The sequence below is a fragment of the Notolepis coatsorum genome, assembly GCF_963971535.1.
Source record: "Notolepis coatsorum genome assembly, chromosome: 2".
Classification (NCBI taxonomy): domain Eukaryota; kingdom Metazoa; phylum Chordata; class Actinopteri; order Aulopiformes; family Paralepididae; genus Notolepis; species Notolepis coatsorum.
In genome coordinates this window covers 208,592,124-208,615,595 of record NC_140166.1, presented here as the reverse complement: position 1 = coordinate 208,615,595, position 23,472 = coordinate 208,592,124, and the positions used below count along the sequence as shown (strand labels likewise).

The 23,472-nt window shown below is 41.3% G+C and overlaps 1 protein-coding gene across 1 annotated transcript in view; it reads right to left on the bottom strand.

The window, feature by feature from the left end:
* b4galt6 (UDP-Gal:betaGlcNAc beta 1,4- galactosyltransferase, polypeptide 6) overlaps positions 1–23,472 on the bottom strand; it is a 50,658-nt gene that overhangs the window by 22,836 nt on the left and 4,350 nt on the right. Inside the window, exons 2-3 of the mRNA XM_084308996.1 lie at positions 22,454–22,570; positions 14,287–14,400 (exon numbers count right to left, since the gene is read on the bottom strand). Coding sequence (XP_084165122.1) covers positions 14,287–14,400; positions 22,454–22,570 — 231 coding nt within the window. The remainder of the gene's footprint in view (positions 1–14,286; positions 14,401–22,453; positions 22,571–23,472) is intronic.

Sequence of the window (23,472 nt, the reverse complement as noted above, 5' to 3'; positions counted from 1 at the left end):
CTATACAATACCTCCTTCCTTTAAAGTGACTTTTCCATTATTTAAAGTGATTCAAATAATTGCTTGACAATCCCATTTTACAGTAATAGAAATCATTGAATAAATATGTTGGGATGTACTGTATACGAGGAGATATACTCAATGGGAATTACTTGTATATCTTTAGGGCATTAATGTTAATTGACCCCTTCTCTTCTCCCTCTACACTAAATCACTGGGTAACATTATCACGTCTCATGCCTTCTCGTATCATTGTTATGCCGATGATACTCAACTCTTCCTCTCCTTCCCTCCCTCAGATATCCACATCTCTGAGCGGATCTCGGCCTGTCTGTCCGACATCTCCGCCTGGATGACGACCAACCACCTCAAACTGAACCTAAGCAAAACAGAATTGCTCCACCTGCCGGCCAAATCCTCCCCCCTGACCGACCTTTCCATCACAGTCGAGAATGCAGCTGTGACCGCGTCCACGACCGCCAAGAACCTTGGTGTTGTCCTCGACGACCAGTTGAACTTCTCTGCTCACATCGCAGCGACAACCAGAACCTGCAGATTCCTCCTGAGCAACGTCAGAAGGATCCGCACCTTCCTGACAAAAGAAGCCACCCAACTCCTCGTCCAATCAACAGTCATCTCCCGCCTCGACTACTGCAACACACTGCTTGCTGGCCTCCCGGCCACTGCCACCAAGCCTCTTCAACTCATTCAGAACGCAGCCGCCTGCCTGATCTCAAACCTACCGAAGTCGGCCCATGTCACCCCACTTCTTAGGGACCTGCACTGACTCCCCATTGCTGCACGAATCAGCTTCAAGGCCCTCGACCTGGCATACCGTGCGGCAAAGGGAAGCGCTCCCGCCTACCCCCGGTCAATGGTCTTTAACTACACACCCTCAAGACCCCTACGCTCTACATCTTCTGGCCGTCTCAGACCCACTCCTATCCGAGCTCCGGGAGGGTCATCAAGGAGAACCTGCCTTTTCTCAGTCCTTGCCCCACAATGGTGGATGAACTACCCACCCCAGTTAGGACAGCGGAAACCCGACGCACTTCTTCAACCTTTATCTGACAAAAAAAAGAAATAAATATATATATCTAACCTTACTGTCATGCACTTCCTAATAAACAAACCTACACTGTAGCACTCAACACTTTGATGAACATTGTTACTCAGCTGAAGTTGTGCCCTTCCTGATGTCTTGTCGTACAGAACTTGTAAGTCGCTTTGGATAAAAGAGTCAGCAAAATCACTAAATGTAATGTAAATGTAATTGCAAGAGAGAGAAAAAATTGTATCCACTTTTTCTATTTTTCTCCCATCCCAATTTCGCTGTGCCAATTCTCCCCTCCCGTCTTGAACGTTGTTCGCATATGCCCCCCACTGGCCGGTTGTAGGGAGGATAGAAGCCTTGCATCACGTGTCCCCTCCGATACACGAGGAGGCAGCCTGTCACATCTTTTCACCTGCCAGCGCGGACTCTCATTGGCGAGGTGTAACGTGTGGGAGGCTCACACTACCCCGCCATTTCCTGTCTCTGCTGTGCAGGCATCACCCAACCGACCTGTAGGAGTCGCTGTCCACAATGTCCAGATTACCACCACAAGTGCAATGTCCGCTGCGCCACCCAGCCGCCCAATTGCAAGGAAAATTATAACTATTTCTTGTTTGCAAAATCAACCACCTACAGTGCACAATGGAGAGAGACTGAGACGAGACGGGTGGACATAAAGGAAGACATTACTGCCCTATTGCAAATGAAAATGTATATTTTTGTGCAGAGAGGGGCGCCTGTAATTCTGTATCTGGCTGCATAGAAGAATACTTAATAAATATCCCCCTTGTGGTTTATTAATTTATTATTTTTAGATTTATTTACTATATATTTCAAATGTTTTTCCCCCTCTTAAAGGAAAACTCCAACATTTTGGGAAATTAGCTTATTTGCCATCTACCCTGGAGTTAGACAAGAAGATGCATACCTTTTTCTTCTCTGTGCATGCAGTAGGAGTAGGAAGACGTTTGGAACTAGGCTAATGGAGGAACCTACTTCCAGTGACTGACGCTAAGCTAGGCTAACAATGCACGTCTTCCTACTCTATGCACAGATAAGAAAAAGGGTATGTATCTTCTTGTCTAACTCCAGGGTAGATGCCAAATAAGCTAATTTCCCAACATTTTGGAGTTTTCCTTTAAGAACTTTGAAAATGTGCAATGAGCTTTGTTGTCAAGGAATGTTCGAGATTGTATGTGATCAAATAAAGTTAGATACTAAATCAATCATTATTTCTAATGGGTCTTCTAATATGTCATGTGCTCTGTCCTGGTGTCCATGACTGTATTGTGCCATGTATCCCTATCGTATGTTCTATGTGCTTTTGTTGTGTTTTTATTCTAATGATATTTATCTTGATTTTATTGTTTTCATTGCTAACCCTTTTTCACACAGGATTTTAGCCTGTACCTTCTGGCAGGGGGACTGCCAATGGAAATTTGCCTTTTGGCTAAAATTGGGTGTATTTACATTTGTAAAATGTTTTATTAATGTACGCTGTCCCCCTTGATCAAATAAAGTAAACCTAAATAAAGTTAGTTCCAAAAAAGAAAGAAAATAAAAAGGTAATAAATCAGTATATCGCTTTCTATATACGCATTTTTACACCTGCATATAACCGTATAGAACTATGTATGATAGTATGTACAATAATTCTGTATATACACACCATATATATATATTTATCCACATCCGTCTGTACATACCTGCATATAATCCTTTTTACATATCTGTAGAAAGTATATTTATATATGTACATATCCTTTACCTACTCTTACTAATTATACCACTGGCCAGTACAACTTACTACTAGGGCTGTCCCCGACTAAGGATTTGGATGGTCGACTAGGATTGGCCAAAATTTGCCGTTAGTCGACTATTGGTCGACTTAAAAAAAAATAAAAAAAAATAATATTTTTAAAGTTTTTTTCTTTTTTTCATTTGGGCTGTGGGGGGTGCTTAATGTCTGAAGGAGTCGACTGAAGGCTTCTGGTCCTCTGCAAAAGCATGCAATTGGTCCACTGATGGATACATCTTGATATTTGTCTAGTCTAGTGTGTTCATTAGATGGGTGAAATCCTCTTTCAGTGCCTCTGTGCCTGTTTTCATAGGCAGTTAGCCTCTGGTATGCGTGCCATTAGCGTTAGCCACACTTCTAGGCCTATTTTCTTTTGGAAAGAATGATAAAAAAAAATAATAATAATTAATACTTTTTTTTTTTTTTTTATTATATTCGACTAAGAGGTTGGCCAGTCGACTACGGCCCCTTTCGACCGATTAGTCGACTAATCGATTAATAGGGGTCAGCCCTACTTACTACCATAGTGGCTTTATACCTGTATCACTGTACACAATAATATAACACTGTACATCTGATTAGCACTATTACTCAGTACTGTAGTACGCATTTATATATTTTATATCCAGTTTAATAACCTGGGCCCTATTCCCCGTACCTGGCTAACTGAGTGAGCCGGATAATTTTCAGCATAGCTTGACTTAAGCCAGACATTTCCGTTCCCCGACGTCGGATTTTCTAAATCGCCATGGTAACAGATCAGAAAGTTTGAACCTGGTCCGGAGCAGGGTTAATTTCAGTTAGCTGGATGAACCATGGCCACACCCTCGCAAAGAAATGCCAGCTCGCTTCCTGAAATAATTACCACAGTGTAGATCTGCATTATACCATTCTAAATTATGTTTTTGTGCTTCGTTTTCCTAGAGGGGGCTTTTGAAATGTAAAATAATAGACCTAAATGCTGATAATAAATCATATTCAGCCTATAGATTTACTTTGTCCTAAATAATGCACGTCATATTTATACGGATACGGCGCTCGGAGTCACGATACACACTGCATGTGGTTATTTTAATAACGGCGCATTGCAAATGTGAATCCTGCTGGGATTTTTTATTCTTTTTTGAACTTTCTTTTATTTTGTGTCATAATGAACATCACATTGCATTGATCATACAGTATATATTTGATTCATATAGTCAATGACATTTGTTACTCAGGCTCTTCCATCTTATTCAATTTGTTTTCAAAGTATTCAGCATAATCAAAATAAGCTGTATAATCCGAGTACGCCTCATAAACCGCAGGGATATTTTTAATGAATGAAACGGGCGTTTGGCTCTGATTAGTTTCATATTCTCTGCTGTGGATGTATTTGATTAACTGAGAGTCCGGATTGTGTTTCATTCAAGCATAAATTGAAGTGTCTATGCGTGGATTGTGGATTATGAATTACGAGGAATCTGAATCTGTGGATTGTTGAATTGTATCACTGTCACTCACACGTTATTGTGATATTGTAACTGGGATTAAAATGTCTGATGAGATGCGCTGTTTGAGAAATTGAATGAGCCGTTGACATTAATGCATTTGAGAAAATGCATTTATCTGTTCAAGCACTGTTATCTGATGATGAACATGTGTCACTGGTATAAACCAAAGGTTAATCAATTCAATGCATATGGATTATGTCCGAAACAGATTAAAACCTGATTAATAGTGAAACTGTATAGCCGGCTCCAAGCCTCTCTGACACGTTATTTCGGGAGTCACGCCTTGAAAACTGTATTTATATATAAAGTACATGTTACCTGCCGAGCGCATACAGTACAGATATCCTCATAAGCATCTATTAATTCGTATCAATTAGATACTCTTTGGGCTTGTTTGTATCTACTTATTCTGAAAGAGTTTAACTAATTATTTTCGCTAGCAATAGATCTCATTCGATTATTCATTCCATTAAGCCTACTGCCAGCAGCACATTTAAAGAAATATAATCTGATTGATTGGGATAATGAGGGACTTAACATTAGCCTATAGGTTATGCATTTAACTTGTCGGCGAGGCTATTGAGCCGTACTGTATTGTACCCATTCTGCAATATGTTAATAAAGTTTTAAATCAATCAATCAATCAATGCCGTTAGAAAATTTGGATTTCTGTGATCGACACCTGCTGTCTTTTCAGCTGAGGCGGCCGCGTGCACTGATCCTGAGCATCAAGTCTGGTTCGAATTAACAAGACTGAATCCACCTTCGAGGAACAGGGAAAGCATGGATTCAAACATCAGGTTAATTGAATCTGGATAATGGGACTTTTGATCGACTTAGTTGAACCAGGTACGGGGAATAGGGCCCTGGACATTGTATATTACTATTGCACTTTACCGTTCCATTTGCACTCTGGTTGGCTGCCAAACTTATTTTCGTTATTTACTGTATGACAATAGATTTGAATTTAATCTAATATCACGATATTGCAATATTGTGACTCTAGGCCTGTTGTCGTGGGGATGGACGTCACGGCTGGACTTTAGCTAGTTGAGCTGTTGAGCTGAGCTCTACTTTCAAAACAACACATTTCAGTTCTAACATTAGCAACAAAGGGCTTATGGGACTTTCCTCAAGCTTAGTTCAATGCAAATCAGACTAAATATGTGTGGTCATAGCTGGAGAACTGATGGCGTAGAACCGGAGAACTGTTAGAAATGCCTGACTCTCAACTACTAAACCCTGCACTCTAGAAGTGTGTATTATAACCGATAGGGTATACAGACCCTCATCTGCACCTTTTTGTCTACGGTTTACTTTTATTAATATTTTTTATTTTTTATTACCTATATTTATTGTATTACTATTACCCTGCCCATACCCTGCCCCTCCCCCATGCTGCTATGATAGCTCAATAATGGAATATCTCATCTTATGTTAGGGTTAGGGTTAGACAATAAGGGGAGAAAACACAGGTTTCCCCTTCTTTTGAATGGGTGTAGTTGCTTCTTTTGAATGAGAGTAGTTGCGTTGGTGGCAGTATACACATAAGAACAGTCAATCTCCCCTTCACATGTTTATGTTGTAGAAGATCATCTGACCCGGGCCGCGAGGAAGAGAATCTTTCAGAAGTGTTCCCTCTATACATATCTAAATATTGAACCAACAACTGCTTCAGTGGAGATGGTCAGTGGAGCTGGGACAGTGGAGATGGTCAGTGGAGATGGTCAGTGGAGATGGGACAGTGGTGATGGTCAGTGGAGATGGTCAGTGGAGATGGGACAGTGGTGATGGACTTTAATAATTATTATCATTATCCACATTATAATCATTATCCACATCATCATTATCCACATCATCATTATCCACATCATAATCATTATCCACGTTATAATTATAATCATTATCCCCATTATAATCATTATCCTAGGGCTGGGCAATATGGCCTAAAAAATTAATCTCAGATTTAAAAAAATTAATCCGATTTCCGATTTTAATCGATTTTTTTTCTCTCTTGAAAACTAGAAACGCCAAGGAAATCATTCAAATAACCTTTGTTTTTATTTGACACAAAAGAATGATCAAACCAAGATGAATTTCCCTATTGGGATTGAAGTGCAAACCTAACTTTCACCAATATTCACTTAAAAAAAATATATAATAATATATATATATAAAAGGTTACTCTTGATCAAACAAAGATGAATGTCCCTATTGGGATTAATAGTGCAATAACTTGCTTTTTCACCAAACTTCACTTAAAACAAATAAAAGGTGTCTCTTGATCATCAAACAAGAATGAATTTCCCTATTGGGATTAATAAAGTGCAAATCAACTTCCACCAAACATCACTTTTTGTAAAATAAAAGGTGATTTTTTTTTGTTTTGAAAATCGATTTAATTTTTCAAAATCGTCCTAAATCATTCATTCGAATTAATCCATACAATCGATTAATCGCCCAGCCCTACATTATCCAGATTATAATCAGTATCCACATTATAATCAGTATCCACATCATAATCATTATCCACATACAAAATCATTATCCACATTATAAGCATCATTATCCACATTATAAGCATCATTATCCACATTATAATAATCATTATCCACATTATAATAATCATTAACCACATTATCCACATTATAATCATTATCAACATCGAATCATTATCCACATTATCATCATTAGCCACATTATCATTATCCACATTATAATCATTATCCACATTATAATCATAATTATCCACATTATAATCATTAGCCACGTTCGGACCGTCGTTTGTTACGTTGGCATTCAAATCTTAATTAACACTTTGACTGCCGGGACACGTCTTTTCACGTCTTTGCTGGCCATGCTAAAGTTGCCGGGGGACGCTGTACAGCGTCCTTATATCAATATTTCAAAAATCTGCGATCGGATTCATATTCCCCCTCCGCTGGCCTGAGATCCACCAGCAGGACCCACTGAGCTCTCTGGCGGTTCAGGAGCGCCATCTGGTGGCCGATCGGCGCAATCGCCACACAGGATATTGAATAGAGGTTGTCATGACGACCGTAGTACTTCCGGGCGCTCGCTATGGTTCATGGGACTCTGGCTCGTCACGCTACACGGTGATCGATTGGCAATAACTCGATAAACAACATGATTTGGACGTATATACCATTATACAAGCTGAAGATGGACCGGGTAAAAATATATCCCATAATGATAAAATTTCTACTCGACGATGATCGCCCAACGGCGCGCGGAGACTGGGGTGAGTTTCAGCGTGTAACGTTACCGTCTTAGATACTAACTGCTATTATCAACATTTGACCCACATTAGATGATTGGTATAACGCTGCCCACGGAATTATAAACGCCCCCTCGCCCATCCGGTCAACATCAGATGACGTGTAGTAACTTCTAGAAGTACGTCTAGTTGGAATTTTTTATATCGCGCTGATTGCCATCAAACTGTATTTCATCATCAATATAATGCATTTGGGGCTATATATCACGTTCTGGAGAAAGCTGCAGAAAGAGATGAAAACATACTTATACATTAGACCATACTTTACTATGAATATGTGAATGAAAAAGTTTAACGTTGCTACACAATGAACAATACATATAGGACTTTGAATGGGCCCTAATAATGGCAATGTAGCAATAGAATTAAAAAAGTTATAGCCCTGCAAAGAAGGGGACTTTCTCCATAGACAAATAGCGCTGGCAATCTATGGTATATCATTAATTTAACCCAAGGCAACCAAAGTGTTAATGGATTCGAACCTCCGTTTTAAAAAAGAAATTATTTAGCGGCTGGGTGGCGCAGTGGACATTGCGCTCGTCACCAACGCAAGAGACACAGGGTTCGACTCCGGCTGTCGGCGTTGCCTCCGGCTTGGGCCAGCCGTCATACTAACTCAATTGGCAGAGTTAGCGGGTGGAAGTCGATGGGTGGTAATCTGGACTTTGTGGATTACTTTGTGCTATGGAGCGATATGTGAATTTTGTTAAAAGCGTTCGCGTTGCTCGGCTGGACACACTACTATTTCCAAATCAAAGGTATATAATAGGTATTATGTTCCATCATGGATGCATGAAAGGGGGGGGGTCGCTTTTTGATGCTTTGATCGTCAGCAACGGCATACGTTTTGGAGTACGTTACATATGATCGTTGTGATCGATGTGAAATCATTGTTGGATCAAAGTAGGATTGATGTCATATAGTCCTTACCTTTACTAGGAGGTATCCCAAAAAGAATATTCCAATTGTCTGATCGCGATTTCCAGTATTGGTGTCGATCGGGTCCCTGACATGAAGTGGCACAAGATATGCCTCAAGTGTGCTGAACGCGTTTCGAAGTGGTCGGATGAAGCGATTCACTTGGCTTGGCCTAAATTCTCCGCCCGGACCATATACAATGTAACACAGTGTGAAATAAGGTTTCAAAGGGTGGGCGATACTGCCACCTAGCAGGATGCGGCCGGTATTGCACTCTAGGGATCTCATTGATTTCCTATGGTAACACAGAGGTCCGTGACATTGCATAGAATAAAAAAATCGAATAAAAAAAAAAACGATGAAACCCCGACTATACTCGGGTATGGCGCTCAACCGCTGGCGAGATGAGTTAAGCTATGCAGAGCGCAGCCCTTGGCTTTAGCTTGCTAACGTTAACTCATTGGGCGCCATACCAGAGATAAGTCGGGTTATCTTGGCAACCGTTGAGTGCCAAAACCCGAACTTTGATCCCGTTCTATACGGTCAGCCAGAGCCCTCTAGGTCTCCCTGGCTCATCTGCCTACATTGGAAATGCAGTATCGCCTACCTTTTTAACTGGAATAGCTTGGTGTGGATACACCTTTTTTATTTTTATTTTTTGCAAAGACTCCTCCTCCTCGGAGACTTCCCGTATACACGAGTATAGACATATAGACATATACATGGGTAATCGCGATAGCGATGCACTGGGAATTATTCTTTTTAGAATACCTTCTGGCTAAGGTAAGGTATATTCTATGTCTATTTTACTGAACCTGAAACATGTTTTTGTAACAATCAGTGTCGTGTTTTACCGGACGTAAAACATGCTCGACAAACACGATCGCAACTTCTAGTTAAAACGACCCCCCCCCCTTGATGATTTTGTGAAGACACATATGTACATGGTATATTAGGGCTGGGCGATATGGCCAAAAACGTTATCGCGATAAAATTATAAAATTATTTTCATATAACTCGATATCGATAATTATCGTCAATATAATGTCTGTCAAGTTTAATTAACTTCTTATGCCCGGCGCCGATGGACGGGCTATTGATAGACTTGTTTTCGAGTTGATGTCGTCATCAGTCCGCGCACGTTAGCAGTTAGCCAGAGCAAGCGGTGTATTCCATGACAATGTACTAAATATGACCCTAAAATACTCCGTTCCGCCCCAATACATTGCAACGACGTCCACCGTATACCCCACACTACTCTAACCGTTACCCTCAGAATTCACGCCACACACCCACTCGGCACATAAATTATAAAATAGCGCCGTGCAAGCTAATTATCCTAGCCAGCCTGTTGTTTCCAAGCGGTGTATTCCATGACAATGTACTAAATATGACCCTAAAATACTCCGTTCCGCCCCAATACATTGCAACGACGTCCACTGTATACCCCACACTACTATAAACGTGGCCTCAGAATTCACGCCACACACCCACTCGGCACGTAAATTATAAAATAGCGCCGTGCAAGCTAATTAGCCTAGCCAGTCTTGTTTACTACTTGAGTCCTACCTCCGGGTCTCCTTCCGGGTCTCCTTCCGCTGTCGGCCATCTCCTTCACTGATTGGTTGTTAGTGCGTGTGCTCATGTGCGTGTGCTCATATCCAAGCTTGGAAAATCGATATATCGAGACTTTGCGACCACGTTTCATGTTTATTTCGAGGAAATAATTTATCGCAATAGTTATCGTTATCGTTTTATCGCCCAGCCCTACGGTATATACCTTTGATTTGGGAGGATTTGGGGTTTCAGGCGATCAACCAGAACGATTTGGGCATAACGCATCGTATCTGGTATCCTATGAAAAAATACTGGATTATTTTGGAAAAGGGGCGATTGTTTAGCATGGAACAGCACACAAACTACAGTATGTAGAAATTAACTGATTAGTCAGTTATGGACTGTGAACAATGCCTGTCAAATGAGCCATACTATTGTCTCCATAGCTATAATACAGAACACACGATTGGTCTGCAAACATCGCTAAAATGGTCAATAACGCTGGCGCCAGGCAGTACAGATGGGGAAGGTGGGTGGCGCCCAAAGAGTTAAGATAGCAGAAGCCGTCGGCCAACAAAGATGTTGTTTCAATAAATGTATTCACAAAATGGATTATCATACAAACGTTATTGAAACCTCCCGTGACCAGTACGTAGTAGGGATGGGTATTTTAAATACAAATCCAGATCGATTGATCGCATGCTATACTCGAGTGAACGTGTATTACTCGTAAAGGGGAAAAGAAACTCAAAAAAATATATATATATATATTTTTTTTTACTTTCTTTTGTTCATTCACGTATATGTTTAAGGAAACCAACAAACAGTTATAATCTTACACATACATGTGAAACAAATATGTACATTTTAAAAAGATTTTAATGTCCATAAAGATAATTTAAGATCGATTATCTCATAGCTACGAGTAATCGATTAATTACTCACGCCCATCCCTAGTACATAATCAGTACTGTTAATAACTGCAGCAATGTGAGCATATGCGCTACGTTATATGCGTAAATGTGCGCCAATACTCGACAGTACTGAACCAGAAAAAGTATTTAGGAGCACATTTTTACATAATTAAAAACTAACCCTGGCGAATGTTCAAATCCCCAAAACAGGCTTGTGGACAGTCTTATCATTAGCCACATTATAGTCAATATCCACATTATAATCAGTATCCACATTATAATTATTATCCACATCATAATCATTATCCACATTATAATCATCATTATCCACATTATAAGCATCATTAACCAGTGTTTCCCACAGGATTTTGTGAGACTGTGGTGGGTGAACCTCGGCCCCTAGACTGTGCGGGCCGCCACAGTCTACGTAATTAATGGGAAACACTGATTAACCACATTATCATTATCCACATTATAATCATCATTATCCACATTATAATCATCATTATCCACATTATAATCATCATTTACCACATTATCATTATCCACATTATAATCATCATTATCCACATTATCCACATTATAATCATCATCTCTCTCTCTACTGGTTCAATTAATGTAGAAAAGTAGAAAAACGTTGCACTATAAAAACGAACTGGATAGTTGATGATAATAAACATTTAACTTCATTAGCTGAAGTATTCTAAAATAATTTAAGCCATTCTCCTTTTCTGTGTGTGTGTGTGTGTGTGTGTGTGTGTGTGTGTGTGTGTGTGTGTGTGTGTGTGTGTGTGTGTGTGTGTGTGTGTGTGTGTGTGTGTGTGCACGCGCCTCATATCTGGTCTGACATCAGAGGAGTTTGATAGTATTTACTGAGGATTGCCAGATAATGTTGATATTTAAACACACAAAAAATTATAATTAAGCATTACATCACACGCAGGAGTGGTTTGTGACCAATAAACCATGCCTAGGGGTGGTTGTTAGGCCCGAGGCGCAGCCGAGGGTCGTTAGACCCCCCTAGGCATGGTTTATTGGTCACAAATCACGACTGCACGTGGTGTAAAGCTTTTATACAACTGCCAGATTCATCCAACCTTATTTCTATACAATAAACACACATTAATCGAAGATTTATTGAAAAAACCATCCGCCAGAAAAAGTAGTTCCCACAACTCCATGTGGAAGCAGCTTGAAGTGCATCCAACCAAACTAACACATCCAACTGTGTATTATTGGAATGATTGAGAGAAGTTGCCTCATGTGGAAGCAGCTTGAAGTGCATCCAACCAACTAACACATCCAACTGTGTATTATTGGAATGATTGATTGAAAATTTTATTACCAGATGCAGAATGGGTACAATACAGTACGGCTCAATACACACAATTGTTAAGGGAATGCATAGGAAAAAAACGTTTTCTTCGCCCTATTTTTTTATTTATTTCTTTTAGCCTAAACTTAACCAGTTGGAAACCAGGGGTACAGTAATAAAATTAGCAATCAACCAATCAATCAATTCAATAGACCATGCTCACTTAAAACAGCGCTGCTTCTCTCTCAGTCTGACTCTCCCGCTGTTGCAGACAGGAGTGTGTGTGTGTGTGTGTGCGTGTGTGTGTGTGTGTGTGTGTGTCACAGTGTGTGTGTGCGTGTGTGTGTGTATGTGTGTGTGTGTGTGTGTGTGTGTATGTGTGTGTGTGTGTTTGTGGGTACGCCAGCGTGACGCGTCGGACAGTGAGAGAGAACGCTGCAGTCAGTAGCAAGAAGGAAGTAGAAATTTAAATCAATCAATTAATCTATCAATCAAACCGCGATTTTTCTTTTGTTCTAGATTGCCTCAAGACCCATCAATTACATCATCCAACATTGTTTAAAGGGCTAACACGTTCCCCTTGACAGAATCGCTTTATATTTAGTCGTTATGACGCTATCAACATATCCATTTGTTAAAGATTATTGTCCGCCATCTTGTTTTTTCCGACGGAGTGATCCGGCGGAGTGATGTGATTCGGTGGTGGGCGGGTCCTGGGACCAGGAGCGTGGATTATGAAGGATACATACGTGTAAATGGACTGTTTCAGCCAATCAGAATAGAGAAATTTGCATGCCGTTGTATAATACAAAATAAATATACATGATCATGCAACATAATTTTTTTTTTGTAGGAACAGTTTGGGAGAGGGAAGTAAGGGGTTTTAGATTGTGTGTTGTGAAGTTTACTTCAGAGAGGGAGAGTAAAGTACAGAAAAAAAGGTACTGTTGGGTACCGTACCGGTATCGATTCCCAGGTAAAAAGAAACATTTTCAGACTCTGTGTCCAGAACAGACCCACCGCGTAGGCCAGATGCAAGCCGCATTTTACAATAAACCTCTGTGGGGCTGCTTAAAAAAATTATAATCGCAATCGCAATATCTGTCAGAAAAATCGCAATTAGATTATTTCCCAAAATCGTGCAGCCCTAGTGTGTGTGTGTGTGTGTGTGTGTGTGTGTGTGTGTGTGTGTGTGTGTCTCTCTCTCCCCCAGTGGAAGTCTATGAGGCTCATTTATGTGCCTGTCCCTTTAAAATAATGTGAGTGGAGCAGTGTCTGTGCCCTTATAGGGCTGGTGAACTGCCTGTGACCTGGCTGGGTTGTTAGGTCTCAGTCAGAGTGCAGAGAGAGGGGCCCAGCACATGTCAAAATAAAAACTAAAACACGCTAGAGCAAAACAAATACATTTTTGTGAGCGGCTTGAGAAACAAAATTTGGGAGAAAAGCAGCCCCTACACTCTAGGATCTTAACATTCCTATGGGACAACATTTACCACTGAAAGTATTCAAATAAAATACATATATGCGTGATGTTTCATCCAGATCAGAACTGTAGAAGTTATGGCTAACAGAATGACAGATAGACCCAAGGGAGTGATTGCAACATCCCCTTCTGCATTTCGGTGAATAGGTTACACCCCTACTGAGGGGGGGACTGATTTGTACGAGGTTTGAGTTAGGCGGGGGTGCCACACAGATTTTACTTGGACAGCCCACAGAAATAAATGTTCAGCCACCAGGTAAAGTTGTACGTTTCCGAATAGACTCGCCATCCCCCTGAAAAATGGTGACACCACGTTCAGTCATCATGCTGGACTCCCACCTCTCATCATTTACAACACCCCCATCCCTCAACCCATCAACTTACCACTCAACGTACCACACAACTTACCACCAATCCTTCTCACCAAAAAGCAACCTGCAGACTGTGTCTACTTACTCATAGAAGGGAAGCGCTCTGGGCAGGGGAGGTTCTGGGCATAGGTGAAGTTCTCTGGGAGGTATGTGGTTGGCTGGGCCACATACTCGCTGGAGTTACTGCCATCTGGGTAGTCTGCAATACAAATAAGATGTTATTCAGTAAGTGTCAGAGATTATCTGTATATCTGTCAATATCTCAGTGGTCAGTGGTTCAGCCACGGGCAAGTCGCATAAAAGCAAAACAAACGTTTTTTCTCTTCTTTTTTTGGAATGTTTTCATATTATCACAGTTTGAATGTTTAAGAGCATTTTTACTATAAAAGCTAACAGTTATAGTATCTATAATAGTAAGTAACATTTCTTTGTTTAAAGTCATGCTGTTCTGAGGCTGTTTTTCCTCATTGCGTGGGGGCGGAGTAAAATTTAGATGTGAATGAAGGCAAGTGTTTCGGTGTTTCAAGCCACGCCCATAAATACATGAGCACATGGGCTTTGTGTTTGAAAGAAATGTCATCCTCTTCACGACGGACACACAAACTTTGCCAGCTGCACTCAACAAATGCTCGGCATCAGGAACAGCAATTGATGCATCAGATCTAATGATGATGGTGGTGTTAAGGAGCTGCGATCGGAAGATGTTGAGGTATGTGGCGGGAGTCAGATGGCAGGACCAGTGCCAAGGTGGATGAGATCTGTGGCGTCAGGGAAATTGATTTCAAGGTGAGATATGGACGTCTCAGGTGGTTTGGACATGTGAGAAGAACGGAGGAGGGTGGGGGGGGTGTTGAGAGGGGTGGAGGAGATGATTGTGGATTGGCGGAGGCCGAGAGGGAGACCGAAGCAGACGTGGAAGGGATGTGGGAAATTATATGAGGGATCTGGAGATACATGAAGACATGGCACAAAACCGTGCCCAGTGGCGTGGAGTCATCGCCCCGTCCTGGGGGAAAAAAGGACGTAAAACGAAGCTGATGATGATGATGTTATTGTACAAATATGTAACAAGTTGTTAACTTGTAAACATCGGCACGTCGCGGCACTTTGTGCTCGTCTGCCGGCTCCGGGCTGCATTTCTCCCAATCATTCAATACATTGTTGGAAAGTTAAACTTTCCACCGTTCGATCCACACCCCTCTCAACTTATTGCGTGCTTTCAGTCTCTAGTTACAAGACGATGCAGGGGCTCATTGCAACGAGAATAATGGATAATCATGCAGAATTAACGCTGGTACACACATTACAAAAACCTTTGTGAAACACTCATTTCCTGTGGGATTGTTATAAACTTTGGACCTGTACTACATAAGATTAATGGGCGGCGGGTGTATAAGGCTGGGGCAGGCTGTTCCTTCCCAGACCAGTCGACACATTATTTTTATTTATTTAAAAAAAAAATTAGCCTTTATTTTTTTCCCTGTGTACCTTTGTGTGTGGGGGGGGCTGGGGTCCGTCAATGGATAGGTGTGGTGACACTTAACATTCCAGACGGCCTGAATACACTGAAGACTGGCAGGAGCACTCATTCAAGGGTACTAGACTATGCTTGCACCTCATGGTACCAAAGCACCTCAAAGGCACTAAGGAGAATAGGCTGGTTTTCAACACAGTTACATTTTTCAGGAACACTGTCTTTTCATCTCAACCTGTTTTCTTATACAAACAAATTGTCAGATGCAGTCAGGTTCATTCTTATTTTACTAGGTCAGCCGATGATGGACAGATTATGTTACCATGTCCAAAATCAAATGCTTTAAAGAGGACTGTTGTTTATCGTGCCATCAATCATTGGAATAACTGCCCACTGAACATAAGTAAATTGAATAGTAAAGTGTCTTTCAAATACCACCTGAGAATGCACTACTTAAATATGTGAGCAAAATATTCTGATTCTAATGATGTCTACAATGTTTTATTGTTTTTAGATTATCATTGTTAATTGTGATTGTCATATGTATCTCATGTTGTTATGTTTTGTGTTTTCTGTTGTCTTTCTGTGTGGACCCCAGGAAGACTAGCTCGCCACGTATTGAGTGTGTGTGGGGGGCTGGGGTCGGCCGACCGTCAATAGGTGGACACTTAACATTCCAGACGGCCCTGCAGGCAGGAGCCCCCACCCACCCCCACTTCAAAACATGGTTAAAAAATAACTTGTCAACAACATCCCTGCAGAACTCTAACACCATATGCTTGCCTGTACCTAATATGTAGAATTAGTTTGTTTGTACATTGTCTGTACATGTCTGATGTAAATATTTAGCATTTATATATAAATAATATATGTGGGCACATAATGCAGAATTAGGCAGCCTGTCTGTGTGTGTGTGTGGGGGGGGGGGGTCGCCCGACGGAGGTGTCAATGGGTAGGTGTGGTGACACAGTTAACATTCCAGACTGCATCCAGTACTGTCTGTACCAATCACATCGCACGCATCCGTTTGTATAAACATCTGAATTCGAATGCACCCGGCGCCAGTTGGTTCCAGGTCACAGCACACAGCCAACAACCGAGCAACGTCTCGCAAAAATGCAAAATGTATATACGACATTATCCAAATTATGAAAAGCTTTTCCGTTGGCTCTGTCATTGCCCGTAGGCACAGCAACATGTGAACGATCTTTCTCAGCAATGCGACGCATCCGGAACTGGCTAAGAACCACCATGGGCCAGGAGAGACTGTCAACTCTGAGTCTGCTTCACATTGAAAGTGATCTGACACGCACACTTGAAGTAGAAGAGATCATTGCTGCCTACGATATTGTATTGTACCCATTCTGCAATCTGTTAATAAAGTTTTCAATCAATCAATCAATCAACAGCGACTCCTACAGGTCGGTTGGGGCGCCTGCACAGCAAAGTCAGGAAAATGGAATCACAGAAAAAGGAGGAGAAAAAGTAGATACAAAAAATAAAACATTCTCAGAGACCAGTCTTGAACACACACAAACACAAGACACATGGACTCTGCACCTTAACACATTGGGCACCGGACCCGACTATAGTCAGGTTAACTCGCCGAACGTTGAGCGCCAGGACCCCCAAAAACCCGAGTATACTCGGGTTTTCATCGTTATTTCTTTTATTCGATATTTCCATTCATAAAACATGCCGGGAGCCTGTGTTATCACTGGGGATGGGTCTGAGATCGCAAAAGTCCAATACCGCCGCCTGCCGCCTTGCGGCCGCTATTGCACTCCATTTGAAACGATGTGGTTTGGTGTGCCGGTCGATCTGCGGCCTGCGGACGGAGTCTAAATAGTCGGGCAGGCCAAGCGCTTATAACGCATGCATCAACGAGAATCAAGCAGTCACGGTTCATGTTCATTGCTGGATTATGTTGGCAACACGATCGACATCAATACTTGGAATGGCGATCAGATAATTGGAATTCTTTTTGCAGTACATCCTAGTCAAGGTAAGGGCTATATGGTATCAATCTTGCGTTGATCCGAGCATGCTTTCATTGTGATCCGAAAGTATTACTGTAATGTTACTCCACAACGTATGCCGTTTGTGGCGATCAGAGCATCAAAAAACGACCCCCCCCACCCTTTCACGCATTCATGATGAAACATAATACCGATAATATTAATTTGATTTGAGAACAGTAGCTAGTCCAGGGAAGAAACGATAACGCTTTTACTAGAATACACGTTGCCGGCCAGTACACAGCCTTTTGGAAATGACACCAGACCGCCCTGAAACTACACTCATATTCACGACGGTATAAAACAGGAATGTATGGATGGAAAAATTATCTGTTTTTTGCATCTTGACCAGAAGAAACTCAATGACGATCGACTATATTATTAGATCCATAGCTATAATATATAATATAGCTTTAGGCCTGCAAACACAGCCACGTATCCCCATGTTAAAAAGCTTTGGCATTTCAACGGTAAGGTAAACAGCGACCTCTGGCGCTGAATGAGTTGATGCACATCTCTGTATAATGTAACGTCTGTATAAATGACAATAAAGACTCTAGAAATATTCTATTCTATTTTAAGCTTGTATAACAGCTATTTTCACAGTCATGACAGCATTTACTGTGACAGCACTTAGTGATTGTGTTAATGCTATTTGCTAATGTGAGGGGAGTGGCTGGGCTGGTTGTAGACTCTATTAGGAGGGGGTGAGGGTGGGGGACACTTTGACACGCTGCCCTGGAGGAGCGGGAATCGAACCGGGAACCTCCGGATTACCAGAAGACTACTCTACCTCCCAAACCACTGTCTCCCTCAAGGTATAAGGTACAAGGTATAAATCAATGTTTCTTCATTAGAGATAGACTATGTTTCGGTAGAAAACAAGAAACTTTGAAATTATTACCAGAACTGTACAGGTTTTATTAGATGTTTTTCTCGCACACAACTCTGGTCTTCCTGTTTTTGAGGCTCACCAATGGTATGTATGTTGTGGTGAACACTGTATTCACTCTGGTGAAGTCTTCAAGAGTGTTCTTGATCTGGCCAACTGTTATGAAGGAGCAGCCAATTGTCCAATGACTTTTGGTCCCTTAAAAAGTTGGAGGCACATGTAGAAATTGTTGTAATTTCTAAACTGTTCACCTGATTCGGATGTAAATACCCTCAAATTAAAGCTGTAGGTCTGTACTTATAACACATCTTGATTGTTTAATTTCAAATCCATTGTGGTGGTGTACATAGCCAAAATTATGGAAATTGTGTTGATGTCCAAATATTTATGGACCAGACTGTAAATATGATCTGAAGTGAACACTTCCTGAGGCTCTAACTAATGAAGACATCTGGACCAAAAGTAATATAAATAATAATAGTATAATCTGCATCTCATTAATATCTACTGTATTACCACCACAGTAGACGATGTGCTCATTAATATCTACTGGTATTACCACCACTTTAATATCTACTGGTATTACCACCACATTCATATACGTTATACTGGTATTACCACCACAGTAGACGATGTGCTCATTAATATCTACTGGTATTACCACCACTTTAATATCTACTGGTATTACCACCACATTAATATTTACTGGTATTACCACCACTTTAATATCTACTGGTATTACCACCACATTCATATACTTATACTGGTATTACCACCACAGTAGACGATGTGCTCATTAATATCTACTGGTATTACCACCACTTTAATATCTACTGGTATTACCACCACTTTAATATCTACTGGTATTACCACCACATTAACACTTTGAGTGCCAACGACGAGAAATCTCGTTAGTTCATGCCATGCGTTGAGTGCCAAGGACGAGAAATCGCGTTATTTAATCGATTTTTTTTTTATTATTATCGATTTCCATTCATTTTTCATCAATCTAGCCTCACGTTACCAGTGGGGATATGTCTGAGCTCGAACAGGGAAAATACCGCCCCCTATCGTCTCTCCGGATGGTATTGCACCCCATTGGATTGGACTGAATGAAATGGATGGGAAAAAAAGAGTCCGGATTCCACATTTTACTTGTCAGGCATGTAACCGGAGACGATCCCACTCATTGCCCACCCTCAGAACAGCGTGGAATATGTGTTGCCAGTACCCAGCGTTGGATCAATAAACGCGATCGATATTTGGAATGGCGATCAGGAATTGAAATAATATTTTTGGAGAACATCTGATCTGAGGTAAGGAATCTATTTTACCAGTCTTGGGATAATCAGAGCTCTTTTCACCTATATCTCGGCATGTCCCATGTGTGTGTGTGGCTGTGAGTGTGTGTGTGCTGATCAGGAAATAAGATAATAGATTCTTCAGCCCACTTCTCTAGCGTGCATAAGTACACATATACTATCGATAATCTAGCGTTTATTTGAAAACGATTCATAAATAGGCCGAAAAATGACAACGTGTTTTGTGTATTACAGTAAAGCGCGATTCCTGCAGAATCTTTTTATTTTTTCTGGACGTTTTAAAAAACGAGCGTTTTTCAAAATGGTATCAAACGGAAATGAACCGATTAAAAAACGATCCGTTTCGACAATGTTGACTGCAAACAAGTCATTGATAAGCGACAGGCGTATTATACACATAGCCATAATTTAAGATATAGTTTATGCGTTCACAAATGTGCTCGCTCTGTCATTGAATAGAGCGTTGGCAATCCAGAGCTAACCCGTGCCGTGCTGGCACTCAAAGTGTTAATATCTACTGGTATTACCACCACAGTAGACTATGATCACATTAATATCTACTGGTATTACCACCACTTTAATATCTACTGGTATTACCACCACATTAATATCTACTGGTATTACCACCACATTAATATCTACTGGTATTACCACCACTTTAATATCTACTGGTATTACCACCACATTAATATCTACTGGTATTACCACCACATTAATATCTACTGGTATTACCACCACTTTAATATCTACTGGTATTACCACCACTTTAATATCTACTGGTATTACCACCACATTAATATCTACTGGTATTACCACCACTTTAATATCTACTGGTATTACCACCACTTTAATATCTACTGGTATTACCACCACATTAATATCTACTGGTATTACCACCACTTTAATATCTACTGGTATTACCACCACTTTAATATCTACTGGTATTACCACCACATTAATATCTACTGGTATTACCACCACACTAATATCTACTGGTATTACCACCACTTTAATATCTACTGGTATTACCACCACTTTAATATCTACTGGTATTACCACCACATTAATATCTACTGGTATTACCACCACTTTAATATCTACTGGTATTACCACCACATTAATATCTACTGGTATTACCACCACAGTAGACTATGATGATCACATTGATATCTAATATCTACTGGTATTACCACCACAGTAGACTATGATGATCACATTGATATCTAATATCTACTGGTATTACCACCACTTTAATATCTACTGGTATTACCACCACTTTAATATCTACTGGTATTACCACCACACTAATATCTACTGGTATTACCACCACTTTAATATCTACTGGTATTACCACCACTTTAATATCTACTGGTATTACCACCACATTAATATCTACTGGTATTACCACCACTTTAATATCTACTGGTATTACCACCACATTAATATCTACTGGTATTACCACCACATTAATATCTACTGGTATTACCACCACTTTAATATCTACTGGTATTACCACCACATTAATATCTACTGGTATTACCACCACAGTAGACTATGATGATCACATTAATATCTACTGGTATTACCACCACATTAATATCTAAGATAAGATAAGATAATCCTTTATTGATCTCCTAGGGGAAATTCAGGTGTCAGAGCAGCATGGGGGGGGGGGGGGGGGTACAGGGGGGGGGATGCATAGATTCATTCATTCTGGCCAGCTCCTCGTAGAGGGGGTGGGAGGGGTTCTCCAGGATAGCTTCTAGCTTTTTCCTCATCCTGTCAGCCACCACCTCTAGATTATCCAGCTCACCACCCACTACTGAGCTAGCCTTCTTCACCAGCTAGTTCAGCTTGCTGGAGACCCTCGAGTTGACGTTTCCCCCAGCACACCACAGCAAAAAAGAGGACGCTGGCTAGGCTACAACCAACTGGTAGAACGATAGCAGCAGTCGGCTGCACACGTCGAACGACCTGAGCCTCCTCAGGAAGAACTCTGTCCCTTCCTGTAGAGGGCCTCAGTGTTGTCCGACCAGTCCAGATTTCTGTTCATTCATATTACCACCACAGTAGACTAGTATGATCTCATTCATATCTACTGGGATTACCACCACATTAATATATACTGGTATTACCACCACAGTAGACTATGATCACATTCATATCTACTGGTATTACCACTACAGTAGACCTTTGACGCAAGAAAGGAAGCAATTGGCAATTCTGGAGGGTAAAGCATAAATAATATAATAAGTAGTGTAACAAATTACTGCTCCCAGGAATAAGTAAAAATTAAATAAAAAAATGTTTTTGAGTAGCAAGCTCAACATTGAGTGTAATATGTCAGAAATCACAGTAACATGATTTCCTGCATGTTGTGATGTTGGATATCTCTACTGTCCAGTAAGAATAATGATAGTTATATGATATGATATATCCCTTTCAGTCAGACTTTAACCAGAGACTCCATCAGCAATCACCTCAAGGGACCAGGCTGCGATTCGGTCTGTGTGTGTGTGTGCGTGTGTGTGTGTGTGTGCGTGTACCTGTGCCGTTGAGGGTGCTGTTCTTATTGGTGTACAATCTGATCATCTGGCCAATGGTCCTCACGTTATCCCTCAGCATGATGCCCTGAGCCTGCACCATGAAGAAATACGTGTTTGCTGAGAGAGAGAGAGAGAGAGAGAGAGAGAGAGAGAGAGAGAGAGAGAGAGAGAGAGAGAGAGAGAGAGAGAGAGGATAGATGGGGGGGGGGGGGGGGGGGGGAGATTTTACACAGGTGAGAGGGTAAATTAGATGCCCTTGCATGTTGTCGATGTAGAAAGCCGTCCCGCCCCAGAGTGGGAGGAGCAACCTTCCCCGTCACCTGGTGCCACTGTTCAAGTCCTCAGCGTCAAAGCGCCGGAGCAAGATAAGAACCCTGCCCCCCGGCCCCCCCCCCCCCCCCACTTCCCCCCTTTGGCAGGAAATCAGCGTCTCTACAGACAGCAGGACGCACGCCAAGCTGCAGCCAGACCCGCTGAATCATTTATCATTACTACTGCAGTAAAAACAAGAGCCTCACTCACACACAGACAGACAAACAAGTGCAAGTTCATTCACACACAATGCATCCCTTTTCACACAGACGCTGAGGAAACACAGGGCTATCCTTGTGCACTCCTCCCACCACTCCACTTGGGCAGACTGTGCACCACTTGGCGGCCTCTCTGCGGCCTCACATATACTGTAGAGCTGCTGCTGCTGAGTGCCCCGTCTGCCGGCACTTTGATCACAGCCTGACAGGAGTGGCAACACCACAAACAAACGAAAGCAAGATGTATGCCAGAATGGCCTACCTATCTCCTTAACTGACTGTCTTCTAAGGCAGTGGTTCCCAAAGTCGGGGTCGCGACCCAAAGGTGGGCCACGAGAAGCCACGGGAGGGCCGCGAGATGATTTAAATTTTTTTTTTTTTTTTTTTTTTTAACTGAACTTAGAAGCAGTGTTTCTAGTTGTATTCTAAAGTTCTATTCTATTGTATTCTAAAATGTGACTATATGGTTTTATATTAACTTAATAAATA